Genomic DNA, 22,826 nt, shown 5'->3' with positions numbered 1-22,826 from the left:
TTGGAGCTTTTCTATTCTTTTAACCGTCGCTCTGATATCATTCATGTCCATGGTAAGATTTCACGGGACCGCTTTGAATGTAATCTTATTAGGAAAAATTATGGAATATTCTGACCATAGTTTGCTGGTCAGGATGCATCTTGGCCGCACGCATGGCTATAAGAACTTCAAAATTTATCATAATTTTTGAGGCGGTTGTTAATTCTAAGATTAAGATCATTGAATTTATCAAAAATTATCACCAAATGATTTTATAGTTAGAGGAACTTATAATTTAATTCTGTTTTCAAATCATTTGTCTTTGATCAACACTTCATAGATTTGCTGTGATTGCAAAAGAAACCTGGGGAAGATGCAGACAAAACGAACAATATCAATAAGAGCGTTGAAAAATAGTATGGCCAAATACATATTAGAATAAAAAAAACTGATAATTGCGCCTCCTCGGCAGGCAAACGAATGTATGTTGTGAAATGCTGCGGGCGAAACTCTTGCTTCAGTCCCATCAAGAAGCACAAGAACGTAACCAAAATAAGCACCACAACAAGAACCGAACAATTTGCAAAAGTATTTTTTAAATTTCATCTACAAATTTCCATTACTTTGAAATTCATGGTTAGATGTCCGCAACACCGAGAGACCCGAGAGTTGATTCAGTTGAAACTGAAAAGACCTTTGCAATAACTGAAGAAACAAAAATTGAAACGGAATCATCTGATTTGACAACAACTGGAAACTTTGATCAATCTCAAGAAGGAAGTGAAATCGGAACGACAATTTTTACAAGTGAATCTGTAGAATCTACGATTGACTCGACTAAAGTTGTTGAATCCTCACCGGCCTCTACTTCTTGGGCTTCGATGACTTTCATGACGACTTTTGAAACTTCTTCATCCTCAACATCAACCACAACATCAACAACTTCAACCACAACATCAACAACTTCAACCACAACTACTGAAGTCTCCACGACTACTCAAACAACCACAACAATTCCTCCAGGCGTAAAAGTAGATCTGCTAATTTAGAAATTATTTTATAAAATAGAATTAGAGCAAAAATAAAAAAATGATATTAATTGTGCATTTCTCTTTAGGCCCTCTACAGCTGTGAAAATATGTTGTGCGAAAAAAACGTAAGATTTCATCAACAAATTTCAGTTCAAAAACTCTGAATATTGCAGGTGTCGCTGCTTTCACCCGACAGTGGCGTCGTCGCAGGTACAAAACTCATGATAACATGTTATTTTAATTTAATATTAACCCTTTTAATTATAAAGATGCTGACAAATATGGTTATTGGAAAGAGGCATGCGGCATGCTTTACTTATTCGGAAAGAGCGTGGTAATGATTGTATATTATGAATTAAATGGAGAGTGAAAAGTTCGGGTCGAATTTAGAATAGACTTGGAATAAATTAAAAATTAATAGAGTTGATTGGATAATTTAATTATCTCTCAATTTTTTTTATTACAATTCGTATAAAACTCATAGTGTCTTTTGCAACGCTGTCAAGAAATAAATAAAAATCAAACAGGAATTTTGAAGATTTGGTTGAGTTTATACTGTATGAAAAAATGACTGAAAAAAAAATTTCAAAATATTAATGTTTCATTTTGGTATGAATGAAATTGTGGTTTCCTTTCATTAGTAAAATGATCCGGTGTGTTTCGAATTTTCACATTGCATGAAATATGTATTTTGATTTTATAAAGATCGCCTGGGAGACGAATTGGAAAAGGTGTTGCAGCCTCGGAATGGTTCCTATCGCGATTGAATCTGCCGAGAAACTCGCGTGCCTAAATAAATTAGTCGGTGCGTGTTTTTCTTTTGGTTGAATTAAATAAAATTAAGTAATTAATTAATTTGTACAGCGAGTTGGGATTACCCGGCCAACTACTGGACGTCCGGCCGGCGACTGTGGCCCAACGACATTTTCCAGTTCTGTCTGCCAAAACCCCTCTCGACCGTGAGTTCCTCTTGGGCCTCAGGTCAGCCGGACAACGTCAACAAAAGCGAGGATTGCGTCCATTTGTACGTCAACAAGACCAGCTCATCCATGCAATTGAGTGACAAAAATTGCAACAATTCCTACATTTTCGCGTGCCAGGTGAGATTTAATTTTAATTAATTGAAATTTTAATTAAATAAATTCTCCAGGGAGCTCCAACGCCGGCGCCTCCTTGTTCTGCCCCAAAACGCGCCGCATTTGATTGCTTGAAAGACGTAAAAAATAAAAAAATAAAAAATTTTTATTGGAAAAATTGATTCAAATTTTATTTTTGCAGACTTCTCGCTTCTCTCTCTTGGCAGATTATCAAACGCAGTATCTGACGAGTGGGTTTAATTTTGAAGAATAAATGTTCTTTTCTGCTTTACTTGGATTTGTTATTTTAGACCCAGCAGCATACGGCCTGTGGTTCACCGTCAACGAGAGGACGTACTTGTTCAGCACTTCGGCCGAGTCTGTAAGCAAATTAATCAATTCTGAAATTAATTGTTTTAATTATATTTGAAACAAAAACGTCTCCATCATTAAATGTTTGATCAATATTGGTCGAATTTTATTAACCAATTTCACGAATTTTGCATTTTGAAATTTATTATAGATAAATTTCCGTAATTTAAAGGTGAACTTGTTATAAAATATAACTTAAAATTGTTAATCTCTGGTAGTGGTTGGTGGCGAGCAAAGAGTGTTGCAAACTGGGAATGACGTTGTTGAGCATCGAAAACGACTTCGAGAACGCCAATCTGCAGGCGGCCGTCAATTGTAATTGAAATTTCACTTTAATTTAAAAATTAATTGAGCAATCAGCGAACAAATCGATTCCGGGCGGCGCCTACTGGACTTCCGCTTCGGACGAAGGTTGCGAGAGGTCGTTCGGCTGGTGTTCGGTCAATCAATTGCTTTTCAAAGCTGTTTGGGCGCAAAACAAGCCGGACGATCGCGCCGCAAAGAAAAACTGCGCCATCGTCCTCGTGGACACGGAAAGGGCCGAGCTGCACGACCAAGACTGCTCCACTTCCTTCAAATACATTTGCGAGGTGCTTCGTCCATTATTTTATTAATATGATAAATTAATTTTTGATTCGAATAAAGGCTCGAGACACTTCAAAATCAACAACTTCGGGCAACGCCATCAAAAACGAGTGCGCCGCCGTTTACAACGTGTCCGACGGTAACGAACAAAAATAATTTAATCCGTCGACAAAATGTCTAGAAAGACAAACAAATGTGTTAAATTTTCTAAAAATTCCGCTTCCTCTTCAAGTGGAGATGGCAGGAATTTTCAACTACACCAAACTCGACACTCGAATCAAGGTAGATAATTTTTGTAATTATTTATTTGTATCAAATTTCACTTGGCAATAATTCCAAAAAGTGCTTCATCAAGTGCGCCGGGCAAAACGGAGGATTTGTAAAAATAAATGTTTTTTTTAAGATTAAAACTTTGATGAATCTTTTGAAGATGGTGAATGGAAAGTTGGTGACCGAAGGACTGATAAAAATGGCCGAAATGACGTCCACGAATGACGCCAATCTGCAGCAAAACCTGATCGCCGTGGACGAGTGCGCCGAGTTAAGTGAGTGTTTTTTTAATTTCGCACGAATTTGTTCAAAGAAAAATTTTGAAATTATTAATAGAGGGCAAGGACGAGTGCGACACGGCGGCCCTGGTGTACCAGTGCGGCCAGCAAAAGGCCCCAAATCTTGTCGCCAACGTGATCGCAGCGGTCGAATTAAACGCGTCGGCCGTAAGAAATAATCAATGTTTTTAAATCTTATGGACGAATCATTAAATTTTGGGGTTAAAATTGATCAAAAGAAGCAAATCAGCCCCAAAAAACTGCATGATTTGCTGCATATTATAACCTTTCGCCCCGGTTGTAAAAGTGCACTATAATTTATTTGTAAAATGAGAAATTCACTGACAATGATCGCCAAATGCCAATTTGTTGATTCGAATTTCACATGTGCGAATTGACAACAATTTGAAACGTGGTAAAATTTGGCACAGGAGGACGTGCCGTTGCGACCGACGGAAGCGAGGTGCCCGTCGGGATACCCGTGCGTGATTGACGTGAGCCATTTTTCAAAATTTTGCAATTGTAACTGGCAGATTTTACATCAACAGCCGGACAAACGACTCGCTTTTCAACAAAACATACGTAAATTTATAAAATTGGTTTTTTGTTTGTTATTTCTTAAGCGAAAATTTCGATAGAGGTCCAAAATATTTTTTTCAAAAAGGATTTTGTTTTTTATATACTACAACTTATTATAGTGGTAGAATTTCACGATCGAGGGTCGATTAAATTTTAAAATCGGCCTTTTCTCAATATGGGTTTTGAGAGCAGATTTTTGCTTAAAGATCCACTCTGGTCATTTTTATGTATTGCTCTCTATTCTGAAAGGTTGCTAAATATTGAGTATATCTTGTGAAAACACTATTTGAAAATTCCAAACCGTTGCGTCTCAATCAAAAGAAAACCTAAATACGAGTGATTCGCGCGAAAAACATGAGAATTGAGTTGCCAATCAGATTCATCAGTTTGTTCCAAAAACTGCAGAATTTGGTCACATTGGCGCTGCCATCGTTGATTTTGCCAAGTTTTCTGCACAGCGCCGTGGGGCATTAGTGGCAAAATCAGCGATCGCAGCGCCAATGTGATCAAATCTTGCAGTTTTTGTACAAAACTGATGGCAACTCAATTCTCACGTGTTTTTCGCGCGAATCACTCGTTTTAGGTTTTCTTTTGATTGCAAAACGGTTTTGAATTTCGGCATAGTGTCTTCACAAGTTTTACTCGAAATTTAGCAATCTTTCAGATTAAAGAGCAATTCAAATGGCTGGAGTGGGTCTTTAGGAAAAAAATAATGCTCTGCATGTTTCGGGTGCGAGCTGCAGCCATAATTCTCGGTGGAGGTCGAAACACGTAATATATTAATTGTTTTTCAAACAATAAACAACTCACATAAGCCGACTGCTTTAAATTCAAATTAACATGACACATAATTTATTTATTTATTTTTTTTTTTTATCTTTTTAGCGTTGCCCTCGACTGTGTACTACAGAAATGCGTGCGGCGGAAAAACTTACGTTAGGATTAACGGCATGGTATTTCAAATTAACTCTTTTTTTGCGGAACATTGCATTCCCTTTTGGGCAGTTCTCGTTTGAAAATGCGGCGAGCGCGTGTTGCCAATTTGGTCTTCGGCTCGCTTCAATCGAAACGATCGACGAGTTCAATTGTCTCAACGGCGTGTTCACTGGTACGTTTATAATTTTTCTTTCCACGACATATTCTGGGAATATTCTTTAATTTCCAACAAAGGAGATGTGCCGCTGTGGACGTCCGGCAGCAGTTTGGCCAACGTGAACGCGCCAAAGTGGTGCAGCACCGAGTCGCCCGTCAACGTTTCGGCCTTCAAGTGGAATTTGGCTTCGGGCGGCTCGTTGTCCTTAAAACCCAACCTGTATTTAATCCACTTATTCATCGCCGCCAATCCAGCTGATTCTCAACTAAAAAATGTGGGCATTTCAGCGCCGGGTTTTGTTCTCTGCGAGGACTAAATTTAAAATCGCCAAAATTGAATGAAAAATAAAACCTAAAAACATTTCTTTTGGAAATAAATTTGTATCAAAATATTTTTGGATTAAAACGATTGAGTTGAGAAATTTTAAATATGTATATTCTTGTACCTCCATATTTGTGTGGCAACTGTATTTTTTTTTAAGTACTGTTTTTAACCATTCAAAGGGTAATTAACATCAAATTAAGAAATTTTTAAAATGCACTATTCGTCTAGGTTTTCCGGTTTCTCACAGATGTTTTTTCACTTATTTCTTGATTTATATAGTAACTTTTACAACACAGTTTAAAATTTGCAATTAATCGAAAGATCAGATATTTATTTTTGTAACTTTTATAAGGTGAATATTTTGTTAGGTTTTTTGTGCATAACGAAGATGAAGTTGTTTGTTTGCTCCACATATTTTTGCGGAGGCAAAGGGCAGTGATAAAGGACCGGGATAAAAGACGCGATTGCCGATCAAGAGTGACACACAAGAGGAAAGTCTCATGACCATGGCCCGTTTCTTTTCCTTGCTCGTTTTGCTCGTCGCCGCCGCCCTGGCCAGCGAATCTCCACCCAAGGTACGACGAGAGACAAAAAAATATTCACATTTTCACTTTGTTTAGATTCTTCGTAAAATGGGTTAAAAAGTTTCACCACTGAAAATTTTTTTATTTTCTTTTATTTAATTAATAAAATATATAAAAAATGGTATGATAAATTTTTTGTTGTAGACTCCAGAACAGCAAGTTTTGAAAATTGTCAACGAGACAAACGAAAAGCTGAACCGGCTGACGAAACTCGTCCACGATCAGGTTGCCAAAATTTTTATTTTAAATTAGCATATCTAAATAAAAATATAGCAAAAGACCTCGGTCATAAAAGGTTTTTTTTAAAATCTCATTTCGTCACAAACGACGTTTGTCGTTTAATTTTTATATAACTATATTTGTGTGAATTTTATACTTACAAAAGCCAAAATGCGAGATAAGAATTCTAGCGTATTTATTGCAGTACGAGGACATCCAAAAAAGTTTAAGTTGCGTGCGAGCAAGTGAGTTTTGCTAAAACTTCACATATGAAATTTTCCCCTTTTCTCAATATTTTCCAGAGGCGGGAAGTTTGACGCTGCTGGCAAATGGCAAATTGTACTCTTTCCTGCTGTCCTCTGTGAGTGATTCGCGCATCTTTCACCTTTTCCAATTTTTATTTTATTATTCTTTTGCAGAACAACTGGGCTGCTGCGAACGAGACCTGCGGGAAGCACGGACTGCACTTGGCCACGGTCAGGGATTCGGACGACCTGATCAAGTTGCTGGACGAGGGCAAAAGACTCTCGCGTGAGTGCAAAATTTTGCCAAATTAATTGATTTGACTGAGAATCGGCTTTCAGGGTACACTGAGAGTTGGTGGGTTTCGGCGAAAAACGCCGGCGACGACTACGAAAAGGACTTCCAGTGGCACGACGGAAGCCAATTGGACGTGAACGGCACCATGTTGCGACAATACGGCGACAACCAGAACGCCGACTGCATTCGTATCAATTACAAATACGATCCCTACAGGGAAAACGATCAACGCTCCGGCAAACTGAACATCCACCCATGCACCGACTCTTTGTACTACATTTGCGAACTTCCCAGCGAATGCTACTGAATCTGTAGCCGCAGCAATTAATGTCTTTTAAATAAAACAAAAATTGTCCAAGCACATCAGTTTTGTTTATTAAATTAAAATTAAATTCAAACACAACTATCAAGTCACTGTCTCAACCAACACTGGCCAAAGTGGGCAGAAGTATCTTTTTTTTTTTACTAAATCACTGAAGGTTTATTATAAAATCAAGAAGTTTTGTAATCAAATCAACTTTCATGGGTTTTAGTTTTAAGACATCAATAGGATATTTTAATAAAAATAATAAATGATTGTCTTATTCAAAGAAACACGGTTAATTTTCTCGGCAAATTTTGAACTGACGAGAGCTCTATGTATTTATTTAACATTGATATTCCATCAATTCTCATGTCTGTAAAATAGAAAATTAAAACAAATCAAGCAAATGAACCTTGCTTGAATAAGATCCGAGCTATTAAATTTCATTAAAATTATTATAAATATTAATTAGACTAATTTGTATATTTTCACGAGGTTGTTTCAGCCGGTTTCGGTAAATTCGTTTCATAATTTGGCAAAAGGTCGATCCAGTTTATTATCAATTGACCTCGCCTGATCTTTCTGGTCACGTTCTAAAGCTTTTATATTTCTAATTTGTCACGTGTAATTATACAATCTGTTTGATGCTAGATGAAATAACAAAGCTTGTCAGAAATTATGCATATAAGCTTTATTTGTATAATCAAAGTAATTATATATAATAGAACTTTTTAATGGTATTTTACTTCTACTTTTGGCTAAGATTGGATTATTTTTCATCAAAATCTAATGACGGTGGTCAAGTGCCCCCCCCCCCCCCCCCATATCCAAGCTTCCATAGGAGATCAGAATCCATCGTACAAAATTATCAAGCTTGTATTCAGGTGTAAAAAGCTACACAAAAAAATATTTTATTTTTATATTTCATTTCCATAGAATTACACACGGATCAGAGCTGTTTTATGCGAGTAATTACAGAAATATAACATTGCATAATATATATGTATGTCTCCATCACATTAGCAAAAGCCAAAGTGCCTGGTTTGTTTTATTTTGGTCAGTGCCAAAATTATATAAGTCAGATCACGCGTGGATTTTAATTTTTGATTATTATAAAAAGTATACGTAGCTTGCCTTTGAAGGACATTGAAGTTGCCGCAGGTGAATCGGATGAGTAGAGAGAGAGGCGCAAAGTTCTTTTCGCCCAAGGTGTTTTATTGCACTGCAGAGTCGTCGTAAACGTTTTTGGCACCAAAATCTGATTCCTCGAAAGACAGAGGTGCTGAAAATGCAGCATTTTGACTCGATGTGTGCTAAGAAATCCTGTCAAAATTACCACGGTAGCTGGGAGGGTCCAAGTTCTGGTACAAGGGTGGATCTGGACGGACCTGCGAGCCAAAATTCTGCTCAAATGGAATTGTGCCGATGACCAGAGGAGCCTGAACTTCAAAGTTGCGGCGCAAGCCGGCCGGACGGAAGGACGCCTTGAATAATAAAAACTTATTATTAGAAGGAATATTAAAGCAAAGCAAGGTCTGATTGTGAGCCCATGTGAAGGCAAATATAAGTGTTTAATCTAAATAATTTTGTCACTCTTTGTTTGAAATAAAAAGGATAAAATAATTTATCGTGCATTTATCTAAATTATAAATCCAGAGGAGATATGTGGAAACTTGCCAGTTTTTTGCACCTACAAAGTTTTTCTTTACTTTTTATTGAAATTTTAATATATTTTTGTTTATATCGGAATCAATAATATTTAAATTTTTTATTTTATTTATTTCAATTTGCAACAAACGTGTCTTTAATAAATTTCAATTTAGAAAAATGAGCTTGTGTTTCTCCGGAAGATTAAAATTTGAATTTCACCTCGACAAAGTAATCCAAGTCGATGAGTTTGCAGTGGAGCAAGTAGGAGGGCGGCAGAGACGGAATGGGCAGGGCCACCCTTTCGTAGGTGCGGGACTGTCCAGCCTCCAGGGGTCCAAGGTACAGCTGGCCGACCGAAATCTGAATGTTTTTCGTGCAACTGCCAGCCCGTGCATGGTAAGTTACTGACTGAAAAGCGCGGCACGATTCAAAAGTTTGGTCTAAAATAATTTTTAATGGGAATTAGCACTTTAATCAATTTGAGTGAGACGCCGTCCAGGCTGACCCTGGAGTTGTTTTCCACGTCCAAAGTGGGCAAAAGGGTTTCTCCGGGAACTGCACCTCCTACTGGGACGGTCAGGATGACGTTGACATGACCAGAGGTGCAGCACAGGCACCAAAATTTCTTCGTCCACTCCCTCGTTACGGGAGCCTAATAAGCGTTTTTCATTAGTTTCAATATATCAGATTAATCAGATCAAAAATAATTAATTAATTTTGTTTCTAACTATGTAATTAAAGTAATCTGTTCCAAAACATTACACTAATTAATCTAGAGGCAAACTTTAAAGTTGAAAAATGGTAAATTTTTTTATTTCTGAATATGGAAGAAGGCCCAATTTCATGACCAACGTGGAAGTCACGACCGAATAATTCGCTCCATCAAGGGTTAAAAATCAGGCTTCACGGATTCACGCCAAAAGCATTTGAACCTCGGTGGGGAGTTTTTCAGAATAATATGCTACAATTTTTCAATTTTTAACCTAATTTAGTGATTTTGCAAGCAGCACCCAAAATTCTTTTGGTGGCAATTCTTCTGGGTTTAAAAATAAATTTACCGGTGCCACTTCTTTGAATCGCAACTTAAAAATTCGAAAACATCCAAATTTCTCACGGGCAATTGAGGAAAAGAGTTGAGATCGAGTGGGCAGATGACGTAGAAGGGCTCCTTGGTTTTGTAGTCAGACTTCCAATCTCGGTCCAAGACTGCTGTCAGGGTGTACCTGACATAGCCGAACTCGGCCTCTAAGGTCGAGGGGAGGTTCATCGGAAGGGTGTAACTGAAGGGGAAGGAGTACTCGCCAGGCTCCAGAGTTCCCTTGTTGCCTGAATCTTAAAGTGTTATTATTTTAGAGCTTGAGGGAAAAAACACATACAAAAACCTTTATTTTAATCTAACAAAGGAAACTGAAAACTGGGTCATATATTTAGCTTAAATCCAAACCTTCATTTGACGTTAATTGTTTTCCAAATTTGAGCCTGGATTATTTCTGACATAATGAATGAAATCAGAATAAAAAATTCTACAAGTTAAATACGTTTGTTTTAATTAATTTAAATTATATATTAATTATTTTGTGGTTTGTATAATTTCCGAAGTTATTCTAAATTTTGCAAAATTGGTGCTTTATATAATTTTGCGAATTTCCTGGTAAAATTTTTAGATAATTTCTATTTCAGCATTAATGATGTAATTCAGCACTTTAGTGTTAATCGGCGACTGCAAGTTTTGAAGGTTTACTTGCTGATTATGTACCCCATCCGAAAATGGCGAAATGATCGTTAATGTAGTCCTCGGAGGCGTGGTAGCCCCGCTTATCGAACCTGTTGTCGTAGGACGCTAGGGTGCTGTAATTAGGCACCGTCCCGTCCACCTGGTGCGGACTGGTCTGACGCCAACACACTTCGCACGCGCCCTTGACCTTGACGTAAAAGGCTAAGGAATAATGATAAAATTTATTAATTCTCTTCTGATGATGAAAATAATGCTTACTTTTGATTTGTATGGGCGTGCTGTTGGCGACCTCGATTCTTGCGGACACGGTTTGTCCAGCGTAAAAAACGGCCTGGACGAGGTCAAAGAAAATCTGGAACTTTTCCAGGCCCATGATTTGGGAATTTTTCTCTTCAGACGAGGCCAAATTTACTGAAAACAACATGTAGATAAAAGGTTACGCTGCGATTTTAGTTAAACTGCATTAATTATTTTTATAGTCAATAGTGAATTGCTCACATATGTAATGCAAAATAATTTTATCCAGAAATTTATTTTGTATAATAATATTTCCCGTCCTAGTTTTGCGATCAACCAAATAGGTTTAATTTGGTAAAGCAGACAGTGAAATAACAAAAACATTTTAATATATTTATTGATGAAAATTTCATTTACTTAAAGTTTTTACGCTTTATTGACCTTTGACCAAAAGTTTGCAATTTAACAGGTGATTGCCGTGAAAATTTACGTCTGCTAGTGAAGAGATAAATAATTAATAATTTATTTAAAAAGAAGAAAAGATTATAAAATGTGTGATTTTTTTTTTTTTTTTAATCTGATTTCCTTCCTACAAAAGCACCCTAGCTAATTTTACCGCAACAACATAATGAGATTTTTTCATGAAAAATTTGTGCCAATTAATCGAGAAAACGTTCATATTAATAATATGTATTATATATATTTTAATTAATTTTTTTTTTATCAAAGATAGGGTTTTAAATATTTCCTCTAGACCATTTAAGTGTTTCTTAAGTTCATCCGTCCTTTTGATAATTATATCATCGCGAGACAAACGTTTAGCCAAATTAAATATATTAAGATAAATTGTGTGTGTGTGTGTCGCTGAAAAAGGGCACAGCCCACAAGACTTTGTCTTGTTGGCCTGACCCTAAAGATATGATTTAAAAAACCAAATACTACGCGTAGCATGGAAAAATGCAATTCCATTACTATATGAACTAATAATGGGAGCATATCTTATTAAAATTGAAATTTTTGCTAAAAATTTATAATACCTTTCTCAATGAAATTCGCATCTCCGAATAATCAATTAGGGCAGCTGAGAAAAAACAACGATAATTGGAATAAATAAGACTTTTACAAAACGTTTAAGAGACTCACTCACTGATCCCGAGCGTTGATTTTGAACTACACTTCTTTGAAAAAGAGACGTAGTGCCTTGTTTTGAAAAGTGTTGTTTGGTTTTGTTGCGAAGAGTGACTAGTGCAGGCGGCACGCCTATCTCAAATGTTTTGATGAATACAGGGTACGAAAGGGGAGGAGCCAAGAACCAGTTCTCCGTTCGATAGCATTGCACCAGCTGTACATTCTTAACATGGTTCGTATAGGGAGGCCCCGCCCTTGCTCTTGTCCTGCAAAAGAATTTACTTGCATGCGCCTCTAGCGGCGAGCTTGCGAAGAATTACGAGGAGAACAGACTTGGCTTTTGGCGGGACCATTGGCCATAGAAATGCATTAATGTATAATTCGTCTTTCATTAAATATAAAATTAAATAGGTTCGTTATATTTTATAACACGTTTGCATAACAATTGAAAATTTTGACCGATTTTATTAGTTATCTCTGAGCGCCCTAATTCAATTCGCGGCCAATTAAAAATCTAATCCTCATTCGGAAATGTTTTTCTCTCTTTCTTGTCGCAAATTTTGTCTTGGATGGCAAAGGTCGATTGATAAAGACTCAATTTCGTCACTTGCAAATCGAGAGTCGAAGAAAGATGCTTCGTTTTTTGCTGGTGTTCTTTTCCGCCCTCTTCGCTATCGCCTTGGCAAACGTCCCACAGGTAGGGAAAAAATATTTTATATTTTACACACACGTACGATATTTAGAACACCGTTTGATTAGTTTAATTCCCTGTAGAATGTTGCTATCCTTTGGAAATAAATACGTTTTTGCAGTAAACCACAAATTTATCAGGAGATTCAATTACGCAACAAAATTAACCGAAAATTGCCAACTGAATATACATTTTGCAGACGCGGAATGTAGAGAAGGCGGAGGGATTTTCAAATGAGCTGGTGCAGAGAAATGAGAAGCTGCTGGACCGATTGACAAAACTCGTCTACGATCAGGTGAAAAAATGCCTCAGTGTTGAATTTAAATATTAAATGAAAATTCTGTGATCAAATTTTTCTCTCCTATGCTGATTTGGTTGAAAATCTTGTTTACAGATCGTTGAAATTAGGAATCTGGTGATGGAGCAAAACGAGGAGCAGAAGAAAAACTTCAACGCGACTAACCGAAAAATGGAAGAATTGGCCAATCTCGTCGACAAACGCCACAATCAGGTTTGATTTAAAAAATTTTCAAGTTTTCTGCTCTTCTACATTTCCTTACAAAACATACAAATCTGTAATTTTGCCATTTCCCAGACTTTGGAAACTTTCAATCGGAAGCTGAGCGACTTAGCCAAACAGCACCAAAAAGAGGTTCATATTTTGCTATCCACATGCGAATTTTAGATTTAATTTTGGATCGTTTTCAGTTTGAGGATATCAAAACCTCCATTAGATGCACAGCTGCCAGTAAGTATATGTCAGAATCGGAGGGATGCAAATTTTCAACCAAGATTTCCGTGTCAATGTGAATTCAAAACACGACCAATTGAATTTATAGGAAGAGCCGATCTGACGATGCTGGCCAATGGCAAGAAGTATTCCTTGCATGAAACTGAAGTAGGTTGATTCTTTCAGAGTGAAAAAAAAAAAAAAAACACTTGACAAAAGCAAAAAATGAATTAAATGTTATTGAATCAAACGGTTGAAAATTGATGAAATCCTCGATTTTCAATTTTGCAACACGATGGAGAAAGCTACCTAATTGAATCGAGAGATAACTCAACATTGAGCCGATGTAGAAAAATATTCTTACATTGAGCCCATGTAGCGAGATATTATATATGAATGATTGAGGTATTCTAAAAGAAACTTCAGTCTCTAAAAATAACTTTTTCATTTCAACTCGTTGAATGCTCACATTTTTAATAAAAAGTTGATTAAAAGACGGATTTTTTGGAATCAACTTGTGAGTTCATTGCTTTTCCGTGCTATAAAAAATTTACAAGATTCAGAAGATAAAAATTTTAAACCTAAGTGAAAAGCCAAAAAATTTAATTTATTTTTCAAAGAGACAAAAAATTAATGAGGGCGATCCAAAAGGCCAACCTGGCCCATGCTAAATTAACCCGCCATTCAATTTTGCTGGTGGGCTAAGTTAGCCCAGGGCTAAATCAAGTTAGCCTGGGCCAGGTTAGGCTTTTGGATCGCCCTCATTAATTGAAGAGCAAATTTGATGTTCACTGGTTGCAATTTTTGCTCAGGATCTCTTGATTTTCTTTTTCTATTGCAGATGTCCTGGTATTATGCAAATGAGACTTGCGTCAGTCAAGGACTGCACTTGGCCACAATCAAAGACCAGAAGGACGCAGAAGTCGTCGCAAAACACTGCCAGCGAGTTGCTCAATGTAAGATTTTAGGAAGAATTTTGCCCTTTCTTAGGGACTGATTTGTTTCCAGGGTACGGTTTTTGGGTTTCGGCGAAAAACTCTGCAAGTGGAGTTGAAAAGGACTTCAGGTGGCACGACGGGACCAAGTTGGAGCTGGACAACCAGTCGTGGAAGGACGACGCGGAAAGGACAGAGGATTGCGTCTTCATCTACAATTGGAGCGACGGAAAACTCAACACCAACTCGTGCGCCGGTACCTGGTACGTAATCTGCGAACTTCCAAGCGAATGCTACTGATCAAGTCGCTTTCAATTAAAACATTAATTACTTCACAAAAATACAGTTTATTTTCTAATTATTTAACAAATTTGATTTTTGCCATTGTATTTTAAATCTCTCAACTTTTTTTTCTTTGAAATGTTTTTGAATTGGAAAAAAAATTAAATAAGCAGATAAATATTATAAATGTGTATTATTTAAATAGCGTCCAAATGCAAGATAATTGGATAGAAATATGAAAATTTTTATATGTAATAAATAATAACATCTAATTATAATTATTTTCCCGATTTGTTTTACACTCGTTGACATAAATTCAGGGTCACAGTTCAATGCCAACGCTATAAAAAATTTTTGCTCCAACTTATAACGCGTCGTCTGTGCCAAATGTTAAGTTAAAAAAAGTAGAGGGGAACGAATTTCGTCACGCGCGCCTCGCGATTGTATTTAATTAATGGCGAGCACATTTCGAATCAAAATTCTCAGCATTCCCATTCCCCTTGTTTGTAATTTGAGCTCGATTTACGGAGTCGACGAGACGTGAGTGTAAATTTTTTACTTTTTTTTTGCTTTGGTTGTAAATTGCTGAATATGCCTCCTCCGGTCTGAATTATTTTCGGAAGTGAGGAGATTCGAAAATTACTGAATATTTTTAAATGGGACTCATTGGAAAGAAAAATTACTACCATACGATTGAAATTCTAAATTCCATATTATTTTCCATGAAATTGAGAGCAAAATTTTAAAATTAAATAAACCGCATCAGAATATTTTCAACTCCAAGAAACCGACAAATTTCCAATCTAAAAAATGTCAAAAAGTCAAATAAAATTAATTTTAATCATGTCGATATTATTGTGACGATTTGAGATGATTAAATATGTATAAACTTAAAATCTGATCTTTTCGGGCAAATAAAAAATATTTATATAAATTAGAAAAAACCGTCATAAGCAGTGGATCGAGGAAAAATGGTAACCAGAGTTTGGATCTGGATTATTTTCGTCTGCATCCTTTTCGCTTCTTCTCAGGCTGAAGATGAAAATGAAGAAGAGGTTCAGAGGCCAGAGAGAAAATGGGATGTGAGAACTTCTAGCAGTAATTAAAAAATTTACCAGTTTAATTTAGCAAGTAAATTTTACAAAAAATTTCAATTGATTTAAAACTAGAAGAAGTTTATAAAAACATCAACTTTTTAAAAAGTGGATTAAAATTAATTTTATTTTTTAAAAATTAATATTTTTCCAATATCTTGAAATCATTCAAAAGAAAAATAAGTAATATAAATGCCAACTTTGAAACATAAAATTACTTGAATTTGAAAACCACTCTCTACATGTGGATTTTTTAAAATTTTAAGAAAATAAATATGCTATTTTTATGATATAATTGATTGATTTTAATATTTTGAAGTCAATTAACAAGACCTCTGAATGCCCGAATCACGGAAAGAACAAAACTGTATTTGCAACGCCTGGTAAGTCTCATAATTAATTATAAAATTCAATTAACTTTCTTATTGATATTTTAATTTTTAATAGACTGGATCAAATTGTTTTCAGCCTTCAATTTGGACGAGCAGAACTTGAGCCACAACGATTGCGGCAAATGGGACAAAAAAGAGACGCCGCCGTGGGCGGCTTTCGTGGGTCCAAATAATTGCGAAGCTTTAATTCTGTCGCAGCGCATCTTCATCTCATTATTATGTAAAGCAGATTTCCCTCCACTTTTTGGTATTAATTTATTTGCAGGGAGTTGCAAGCGCGAGTACGAGAGCTTCAAGACTGGAAATGAAGTAAAAGTTTTCGCCGGCGAATGCACCACCAAGCACTACGACAAAAACTGCCACAGAGGACACGGCCCAGCATTGCTGCCGCAAAAGGTCTGATTCGCCTCAATTACCAATAAAATTCGTCTTATTCGGATAAAAAAAGGTGCTCGACATGAAGGAAGTGACGATCGACATCGGAAGGTTTTACTCTCGCTCGTTCTACTTGTTGCACGTTGAGCGGCTGCGATTCACGCCCAATTTGCAACCAGCCTGTTTATGGAACTCGGGCAACACCAACGACGCCGACCAACAATTCTATTATTCAGATTTCTTGGTAAATTTCAATAATTTTGTACATTGATTGTCTCCTGATCTAATTAGAATGAAGTCCGAGAGCTAAAAGTTCAAATTAATCAACTGATCAAAACCCCTCTGTTTTGAAAAGAATATTTGGAAAGCATCCTTTCAAAAAAAAATTCGCAATATTAAAAGTTTTATGCGTTAACAGTTGAAATTATCTGCTTTTTTGAACGCTTCCTGCCCGAAATGCATTCAAAATATCTAATTGTAAATAAACAGGAAAGTACCAAGGGAAAATTGCGAAGAGCTAATTGGCTGCCAGAGGAAATTTGCTACGGCGAAACAATCGAAAGGGAAATTTGTGATCTTTACGGAAACTCCATCTGCACTTCCAATACGACGTGTACGTAAATTACTTTTCATCTCCTCGAAAATACCAAATTGATCTTGCAGGGGTTTATTGCGCTACCTGTTCATAGACCGAGGCGGTCGCTTCTTTTTGCGGGGATTCCACGACAACAGCATCTTTGATCCGCAGGACACGACGCGATGGATCGACTTGATCCCTTTCATGGGCAAAATCGTTTCTGCCTCCGTTAATCTGACGATGCAACCTTCTGGAAAATGACGTCCTGATGCAAAGTGCGATCAATTATTTTAGATCTGTTGAAACACTTTTTTTGGGTACAGAGAGAAATTGGAAAAAGTTTGAAGGAAAAATTCAATTAAATTTCATTGTTTATTATTTGTGATTAAATGCGTTTTAATTCCGATCAAACCTGAATGGAAGATAAGAAATGAAATCTCGGGTGACAATCAAATCGGAAAATTTTGCATGTTTTCATCTTATCAACTTTTATTAGCGGAAATCTCCAATCTAATTTTATTCATATATTTGCATATATTTTCTTTAAAAAATAAGAAAATTAACTGTTTTATAGATAAATAAATAATTTCTTTAATTAAATTGAATTAATTTCAGTGAAGAGTAAAAATATCGGTTGTAATAAGATAAATTTAGAATTAAAAATGCCATTTCATTGATTAAAAAGTTTTTGCTACTTTTGCTCAGTAGCATTCGCTTGGAACTTCACAAATGTATTTTGAGGAATCGGTGCACGGATGTCTGTACAAGTTCACCTCGTTGTGGCTGTAAAAGGGGCTGTAGCTGAAATTATTATAGACACGAACGCAGTCGTCATTTTCAAAGTCGCCCTTCCTCCACAAAGAACTGTTCCCGTCCAATTTGGTCCCGTCGTGCCACCGGAAGTCCTTTTCACTTCCGCTTCCGTCGTTTTTCGCCGAAACCCACCAACTTACAGTGTACTCTGAAAACGATGGATTCAATTTTGATAAAAGTTGAACTTTTGATTTATACTGACGACTGACTTTGTTGCCCTCTTCCAGCACCAACTTCAGGTCGTCCGAATCCCTGATTTTGGCCAAGTGCAGTCCTTGCTTTTCGCAAGTTTCGTTGGCTGAACTCCAAGATTTCTGCGACATGAACAAAGAGTAAAATTAAATTTTCCATTTTGATGCTGATTGCTCACCTCAACTAGCTGGAACGAGTACATTTTCCCGTTTGACAACAGCGTCGTTTTCGCTGAACCTTGAAGGAAAGCGGGATTTTTGATTATAATGAGATTTCAGACTGAAAAGAAAAATTTGTTAGAGTTACTTACTAGCTCGTAAGCATTTCAAGGTTTTCCGAACGTCGCCGAACTGAAATAAAAATTGCAGAATTACCAAAATGATTCAATTTTCCGACAATTCTAATCCTTCATCACTTTGGCGCCAAAATAAAATTTACTAATTTATAATTTTTATTAAAAGATTTTAAAACCTGATTTTCGGCATCTTCAGCATGATCATGTACAAGTTTTGTCAAAAGGTTGAGTTTCTGGTTGGTCTCGTTCAACATTTTCAACAATTCCAATTGAAAATCCTACCAAAAAATGGAATTGGAATTACGAAAGAAAATGTGAGGAAATTTCCTACCTTGTTTGAAGATTCGTCGGCCAGGCCGGCACCGACGAGCAACACGATCAGCGAAATGAGACGAGCCATGTTCCAGTTCTTCCACTTGAGTGTGTCAAACTCGATTCGCCAAAGCCTTTTATCCGAGACTAGCTTCTTCAATGCCCCCCGCCAAAAAGTTGAACAATAACAAACATATCTCTGCTCTCAATTTACAGAAAAAAATCAATACTTTATTTAATATTTAATTCATCTTTCAATTCAATAATTTAATTTAAATATTTCTGGTTATTATTACGACGAAAGATGTTCGTGAAAAAGTGGAAATTTATTTTTATTAAAGAATTTTAATTTTGTATGCCGTGCCTTTTTTCCACATTTGTTAAAAAAAAATTTTTTTGCCAGCTTTTTAAATTCTGTTTTCAATTTATTTTCGTAAATAAATATCAAATATGAAAACATCAAATTGTTGGAGGCTACCATCGGCAAATTTTAAATTGGATTTGACTTTTTTCTCTCATTCGAACTCCTAAGAAAATATATTTATAAACATCAATTCAAAATTTGAAGAAAAGAAAATAAGTATCTGATTGGAGTAAATTTTCATTTAAATATTTCCAATTTTTCGACGGTTCACACTTTTATCTTCTGCCAAACTTGACCTCTTCAACTTGACCCATCCAGAAGAGTCTCTGCTGTTGTTATCACGTGGAGAAAAAATTCGGGGCACCGAAAAATGATCCGATAAAAAGGCACGTTGGCTTTCACGCGAGATGCAGTCTGCGATTGCACAAAGAGATGAAGGTCCGTTCGATCTGTTTGTTGGCCCTGCTGGCCGTCCTGCACCTGGCCCACGCAAACTACCAAAATTCGCATGTAATATTATAAAAAAAAATGAAAATTGGAGCAAATCGGCTAAACTTAAAATCTGATTTTATTTCAATTCATTTCGAAATTATTGAATCGTCTGTTTCAATAATTATAAAAGTGTTTAATTCCTTTTAGTACCCAAAAATTTCATAAGAATAAGTATTTGAACATTGAATCAGAATTTTAGCTTCAGTTCATATTGAGCGTAAATTGTGAAATGTGAAATTAAAAAAAGCCTCTGTTGATCAATAAAAACAGAAATAATTTAATTTGACCTACATACATTAATTAAAATTCATTATCATGACATTTTAAATGAAGCAAATCTAAAGTTAATCGCTTTTTCAAATAATTTTAATTAAAAACTACAAAATTACTTTCATTATTATGATTTAACATTAATTTTCATTGCAGAAAGTAAAACGAGGCGTGACCAACTGCGATTTGGCCCGTAAGTTAATAAAAATAATCTAATGTTAAGTAAGTAACGTGGAAAATGAAATTCGTATCCAGGTTCAGCAAACTTAACCGCGCTTTCAAACGGTAAAAAGTACTCGTTCCATTCACCTCCAGCCTTCCCAGTTGTGAGTGTCGTGTAACGACACAGAATTAATATCAACATCCATCCGAGCCCAAACTTAACGCTATTCCCAGAGCTGGAGACTGGCCAAGGAGAACTCAGTTTTGTGTTGCTTCAGGGTTTGTGTTTAAGCTTAATTGGGTTGAGAAAGAAAGCTGGCCTTGCTCTTGCCTTAACCCTTAAGTTGCTGACTAGTTAAGTCTCCACTAATTGGCTAATCCTTAATTTGATGTTTAATTCTTATTCCTACCTTTTAGCTTTACTTTAGTTGTTTATGTTTAATTTACTTAGCTTTAACCTCTTAGTTTAACATTCACTCAAACACGTGTGGCACACGTGCATCTTAATTACTCTTAATTCAGCTTAAATTCTCTTAGTTGCTTTTAATTTAGTTTTAGAATAACTCTTAATTACTTTACTTTATTATTCTATTTCAGGGTTTATGTTTGACTTCAAATACGACAACAGATATAATTTAAAATTATGATTAAAGTTATATTTTCTTAAGTCCTAAACAATTACAAAATATAATAATAATTCGCTTAATAAATGGCCAGAATAGTTACGTTAATATTGTTAATTGAGAGAGTTTTGTAAAAAGGGGATTCTTGGGTGCTTAAATAACAATTACCAGAATTGGTCAAAATTTGCTTCTCAACAATGGCGATTTCGGAGATTGATAAAGTGTACGTGTTTGCGCTGTGAGTCTCCCGGGCCGTCTGACTTTGACTTGTCCGTTGGCGCTCAGCATTGAGGCAGGCCCGCGTCGACAGGACGCGGAAGTAGGCAGCGCCAGTCAGGGCGCGACGCTCAGGTAGTTTTTGCTCAGGTGGCGGCGCGCGAGAATACAAAAGTTTCGGTGGGGTTGACTTTACTACAGGATAGGGATTCTCTCTTAATTTTCAAATGGCCTAAATTGTCTTAAAATAATTATGTAGCTGTTTTGCTCAGTCTTAGTTCTCGGTCCGTAGCTCAGACTGGACCACGTCAGTGCCCCCTGGTACGCGACCCGTCCCCGGGGCGCTCAGGTCCTTCTGTCGACGTGGCCAGTCTCGGAGAGCTTTCGGGGACCGAGCCGGCGTCGGAGTTCTTGATTTGGTTGTTGGCGACGTGGACTCCTTGACCGTGACCTCGACCTGCGCGAGCGATGTTGGTTTCTCTGCGGGGTACAAGCGAGTGAAATTATTTGCAATTTGTACAAGAAAGATTAGAGTAAAACTCATTAAAATTCTTCTCTTCTGTTTTTCTTCAAAAGTCTTGAACAATTTACAATTTTGTCAAATCATAGTTTCTATTTCTTAAATTAACGATTGTGTGTGTGTGTTTGTGTTACATTTTGGTCGGCGTGGAACTCTTGTTGGGGTGGTTGGCGTCCTTGGCCTTCGACTTGGGCTGCCATCAGGGCCGTCAGAACCATGCCCTGAAGTTCTTCCTTTGACGGAAGGGCGTTCAGAAGGCGGTTGTGGATGCGAACGGTCAACTCGTCCGCCAAGCAGATGATCTCTGCGTTGTCCATGGCGCAGTTTGTCGTTAGACACGGGCGGAGGCGGTGTTACAGGACGAGTCGGACGCAGGATCGGACAGTGTGAGGCGGCGTGATCTTTGTTTTGTTTTGGTCTGAAGTGGGCGTGGTCGCTTGCAGTTGGTAGACGGTAGATGTGCTCGCTCCGTTTGGGTTGCGGTGGCAGCACTGCAGCGTAGCAGAGGATTTTCGCAGGGTCGGCGAACAGGTGAGTGTTGCAAATTGCGATGGATTTTTGGCGAATATCTGCTTATTGTTGCGGTTTCAGGCCACTGACTCGTCACATTTGGCCTTTCACTTGGCCGCGTGAGGCGGGCGACGGCCATCAACCGGCGGCAGCGCGTGTTGAGCTGCTGTTTTGCGATTTTCTGCAGTCCGCCGGCTGGTGCACATGGCGGCTGTTGCGGCACAGGTGGACCGATTGGAGGCGGCAGTGGAGGCGGAAGGCGGCAGACTGAGTTCCTGCATTCATCATTTTCACCAGTGTAATTATGTGTTTGTGTAACTTAAACTAACCGCGGTTTTACATTAATTTATCTCCGCTGAGAATTTCCAATTTACATAAATTATTTTGAATAATTTGCATACAAAGTTTAAACAATTTTATTTCAAAATAAAAAACGTGCCTAAACAATTTCAGTTTTCATTTTTTTTTTTTTTTTAATTCATTAGGCGTCGGTTTAAATTATTTTTCTCATTTTAATACTTCCTTCCAACTTTTAAATTTTAATACCGGCATGGACATAAAATATTTTACAGTTTATTTACAAAGTTTATTAATTCAAACTGCATTCTCTGGCAATTTGTTTCACAGTTGTGGATCCGTGTGTCCCTCTCGAAAAGCTGAGCGGGAACTTATCCCAATGCCGCTCAGCAAGTTTCGCAGTGTAACTTTTATAACTAAAGGGGATTCAACTTTTATCTATTGTGGCTACAGTGTCTCAATACAGATTTTAGCGCGGTACGATCGTTTGGCTTCGCGTTGCCTCACGAATTACTCACATTTAACATTACGTTCTAATTTTCTTCTCTTGTCCCTCGCTGATTTCTTCTTTCATTTCAGGTTCTCGTCAAGCGTCCCAATTGAAGGCTGGGTCTCGAATTTTTGGTTTCCGTTCCCTCAACTGGTGTGGACCACGGTGAAGGCCCGCAAGTTCTGCGAGTTCTGCGAAGGGATCGGACGA

General features: G+C 37.0%; 5 protein-coding genes across 9 annotated transcripts; 3 read left to right on the top strand and 2 right to left on the bottom strand.

Moving 5' to 3' along the window:
* The first annotated feature begins 709 nt into the window (after window positions 1-709).
* LOC132193945 (uncharacterized) lies at window positions 710-6,396 on the top strand. The gene is made up of 21 exons (XM_059614927.1): window positions 710-1,010; window positions 1,097-1,135; window positions 1,184-1,220; window positions 1,716-1,815; window positions 1,875-2,110; window positions 2,161-2,226; window positions 2,289-2,337; window positions 2,398-2,468; window positions 2,677-2,773; window positions 2,819-3,048; window positions 3,104-3,182; window positions 3,276-3,325; window positions 3,387-3,422; window positions 3,474-3,588; window positions 3,650-3,759; window positions 4,023-4,085; window positions 4,140-4,173; window positions 5,056-5,123; window positions 5,176-5,278; window positions 5,341-6,162; window positions 6,316-6,396. The coding sequence occupies exons 4-20, from the start codon at window positions 1,758-1,760 to the stop codon at window positions 5,577-5,579; spliced, it is 1,704 nt and encodes a 567-aa protein (XP_059470910.1). The 5' UTR covers window positions 710-1,010; window positions 1,097-1,135; window positions 1,184-1,220; window positions 1,716-1,757; the 3' UTR covers window positions 5,580-6,162; window positions 6,316-6,396.
* Window positions 6,397-8,067: 1,671 nt separating this feature from the next.
* LOC132193794 (arrestin domain-containing protein 17-like) lies at window positions 8,068-12,131 on the bottom strand. 3 transcript variants are annotated; one of them, XM_059614687.1, is made up of 9 exons: window positions 12,000-12,131; window positions 11,894-11,937; window positions 10,878-11,030; window positions 10,641-10,820; window positions 9,999-10,210; window positions 9,354-9,536; window positions 9,104-9,292; window positions 8,571-8,718; window positions 8,068-8,516 (listed from the first exon to the last, which is right to left on the bottom strand). In XM_059614687.1, the coding sequence occupies exons 3-9, from the start codon at window positions 10,990-10,992 to the stop codon at window positions 8,449-8,451; spliced, it is 1,095 nt and encodes a 364-aa protein (XP_059470670.1). In that variant the 5' UTR covers window positions 10,993-11,030; window positions 11,894-11,937; window positions 12,000-12,131; the 3' UTR covers window positions 8,068-8,448. The 3 variants fall into 3 exon arrangements, with proteins under 3 accessions (XP_059470670.1, XP_059470668.1, XP_059470669.1); XM_059614685.1 differs by having other exon boundaries at window positions 9,999-10,216; window positions 12,000-12,130; XM_059614686.1 differs by having other exon boundaries at window positions 9,999-10,216; window positions 12,004-12,104.
* Window positions 12,132-12,605: 474 nt separating this feature from the next.
* Window positions 12,606-14,802, top strand: LOC132193946 (uncharacterized). Its single transcript, XM_059614928.1, has 8 exons — window positions 12,606-12,681; window positions 12,875-12,970; window positions 13,070-13,186; window positions 13,271-13,327; window positions 13,384-13,423; window positions 13,515-13,573; window positions 14,247-14,361; window positions 14,414-14,802. The coding sequence occupies exons 1-8, from the start codon at window positions 12,616-12,618 to the stop codon at window positions 14,638-14,640; spliced, it is 777 nt and encodes a 258-aa protein (XP_059470911.1). The 5' UTR covers window positions 12,606-12,615; the 3' UTR covers window positions 14,641-14,802.
* Window positions 14,803-14,944: 142 nt separating this feature from the next.
* On the top strand, window positions 14,945-17,386 carry LOC132193947 (uncharacterized). Of its 2 annotated transcripts, XM_059614929.1 has the most exons (8): window positions 14,945-15,162; window positions 15,561-15,704; window positions 16,036-16,099; window positions 16,185-16,328; window positions 16,374-16,504; window positions 16,557-16,727; window positions 16,973-17,096; window positions 17,147-17,386. In XM_059614929.1, the coding sequence occupies exons 2-8, from the start codon at window positions 15,594-15,596 to the stop codon at window positions 17,170-17,172; spliced, it is 771 nt and encodes a 256-aa protein (XP_059470912.1). In that variant the 5' UTR covers window positions 14,945-15,162; window positions 15,561-15,593; the 3' UTR covers window positions 17,173-17,386. The 2 variants fall into 2 exon arrangements, 1 of the variants encoding a protein (XP_059470912.1); XR_009441501.1 differs by lacking the exons at window positions 15,561-15,704; window positions 16,036-16,099 and having other exon boundaries at window positions 14,948-15,162; window positions 17,147-17,384.
* Window positions 17,387-17,475: 89 nt separating this feature from the next.
* LOC132193906 (hepatic lectin-like) lies at window positions 17,476-18,815 on the bottom strand. Of its 2 annotated transcripts, none has more exons than XM_059614857.1 (6): window positions 18,692-18,815; window positions 18,537-18,638; window positions 18,376-18,415; window positions 18,244-18,302; window positions 18,076-18,187; window positions 17,476-18,021 (listed from the first exon to the last, which is right to left on the bottom strand). In XM_059614857.1, exons 1-6 carry the CDS (start codon window positions 18,758-18,760, stop codon window positions 17,762-17,764), a joined length of 642 nt encoding a protein of 213 aa, XP_059470840.1. In that variant the 5' UTR covers window positions 18,761-18,815; the 3' UTR covers window positions 17,476-17,761. The 2 variants fall into 2 exon arrangements, with proteins under 2 accessions (XP_059470840.1, XP_059470841.1); XM_059614858.1 differs by having other exon boundaries at window positions 17,878-18,021; window positions 18,083-18,187.
* Window positions 18,816-22,826: the final 4,011 nt, after the last annotated feature.

The sequence above is a fragment of the Neocloeon triangulifer genome, unplaced genomic scaffold, assembly GCF_031216515.1.
Source record: "Neocloeon triangulifer isolate White Clay Creek 2 clone unplaced genomic scaffold, ASM3121651v1 ptg000005l, whole genome shotgun sequence".
Classification (NCBI taxonomy): domain Eukaryota; kingdom Metazoa; phylum Arthropoda; class Insecta; order Ephemeroptera; family Baetidae; genus Neocloeon; species Neocloeon triangulifer.
This window is presented reverse-complemented; position numbering and strand designations above follow the sequence as displayed.

Excerpts from the sequence above, each read along its gene's own strand:
- LOC132193945 (XM_059614927.1), top strand. The coding sequence starts at position 1,758 with ATGGTTCCTATCGCGATTGAATCTGCCGAGAAACTCGCGTGCCTAAAT. Across the intron at positions 2,227-2,288 it reads CATTTGATTGCTTGAAAGAC|ACTTCTCGCTTCTCTCTCTT; the intron begins GTAAAAAATAAA and ends TTATTTTTGCAG. Across the intron at positions 3,326-3,386 it reads AACTCGACACTCGAATCAAG|TGCTTCATCAAGTGCGCCGG; the intron begins GTAGATAATTTT and ends AATTCCAAAAAG.
- LOC132193947 (XM_059614929.1), top strand. The coding sequence starts at position 15,594 with ATGGTAACCAGAGTTTGGATCTGGATTATTTTCGTCTGCATCCTTTTC. Across the intron at positions 15,705-16,035 it reads GGCCAGAGAGAAAATGGGAT|TCAATTAACAAGACCTCTGA; the intron begins GTGAGAACTTCT and ends AATATTTTGAAG. Across the intron at positions 16,728-16,972 it reads TCTATTATTCAGATTTCTTG|GAAAGTACCAAGGGAAAATT; the intron begins GTAAATTTCAAT and ends GTAAATAAACAG.
- LOC132193906 (XM_059614857.1), bottom strand. The coding sequence starts at position 18,760 with ATGGCTCGTCTCATTTCGCTGATCGTGTTGCTCGTCGGTGCCGGCCTG. Across the intron at positions 18,639-18,691 it reads CCGACGAATCTTCAAACAAG|GATTTTCAATTGGAATTGTT; the intron begins GTAGGAAATTTC and ends ATTTTTTGGTAG. Across the intron at positions 18,022-18,075 it reads AGAGGGCAACAAAGTCAGTC|AGTACACTGTAAGTTGGTGG; the intron begins GTCAGTATAAAT and ends CATCGTTTTCAG.
- LOC132193794 (XM_059614685.1), bottom strand. The coding sequence starts at position 10,992 with ATGGGCCTGGAAAAGTTCCAGATTTTCTTTGACCTCGTCCAGGCCGTT. Across the intron at positions 9,293-9,353 it reads TCTCACTCAAATTGATTAAA|TCAGTAACTTACCATGCACG; the intron begins GTGCTAATTCCC and ends CGCGCTTTTCAG. Across the intron at positions 8,517-8,570 it reads GGACCCTCCCAGCTACCGTG|CACCTCTGTCTTTCGAGGAA; the intron begins GTAATTTTGACA and ends CTGCATTTTCAG.
- LOC132193946 (XM_059614928.1), top strand. The coding sequence starts at position 12,616 with ATGCTTCGTTTTTTGCTGGTGTTCTTTTCCGCCCTCTTCGCTATCGCC. Across the intron at positions 12,971-13,069 it reads CAAAACTCGTCTACGATCAG|ATCGTTGAAATTAGGAATCT; the intron begins GTGAAAAAATGC and ends TCTTGTTTACAG. Across the intron at positions 13,187-13,270 it reads TCGACAAACGCCACAATCAG|ACTTTGGAAACTTTCAATCG; the intron begins GTTTGATTTAAA and ends GCCATTTCCCAG.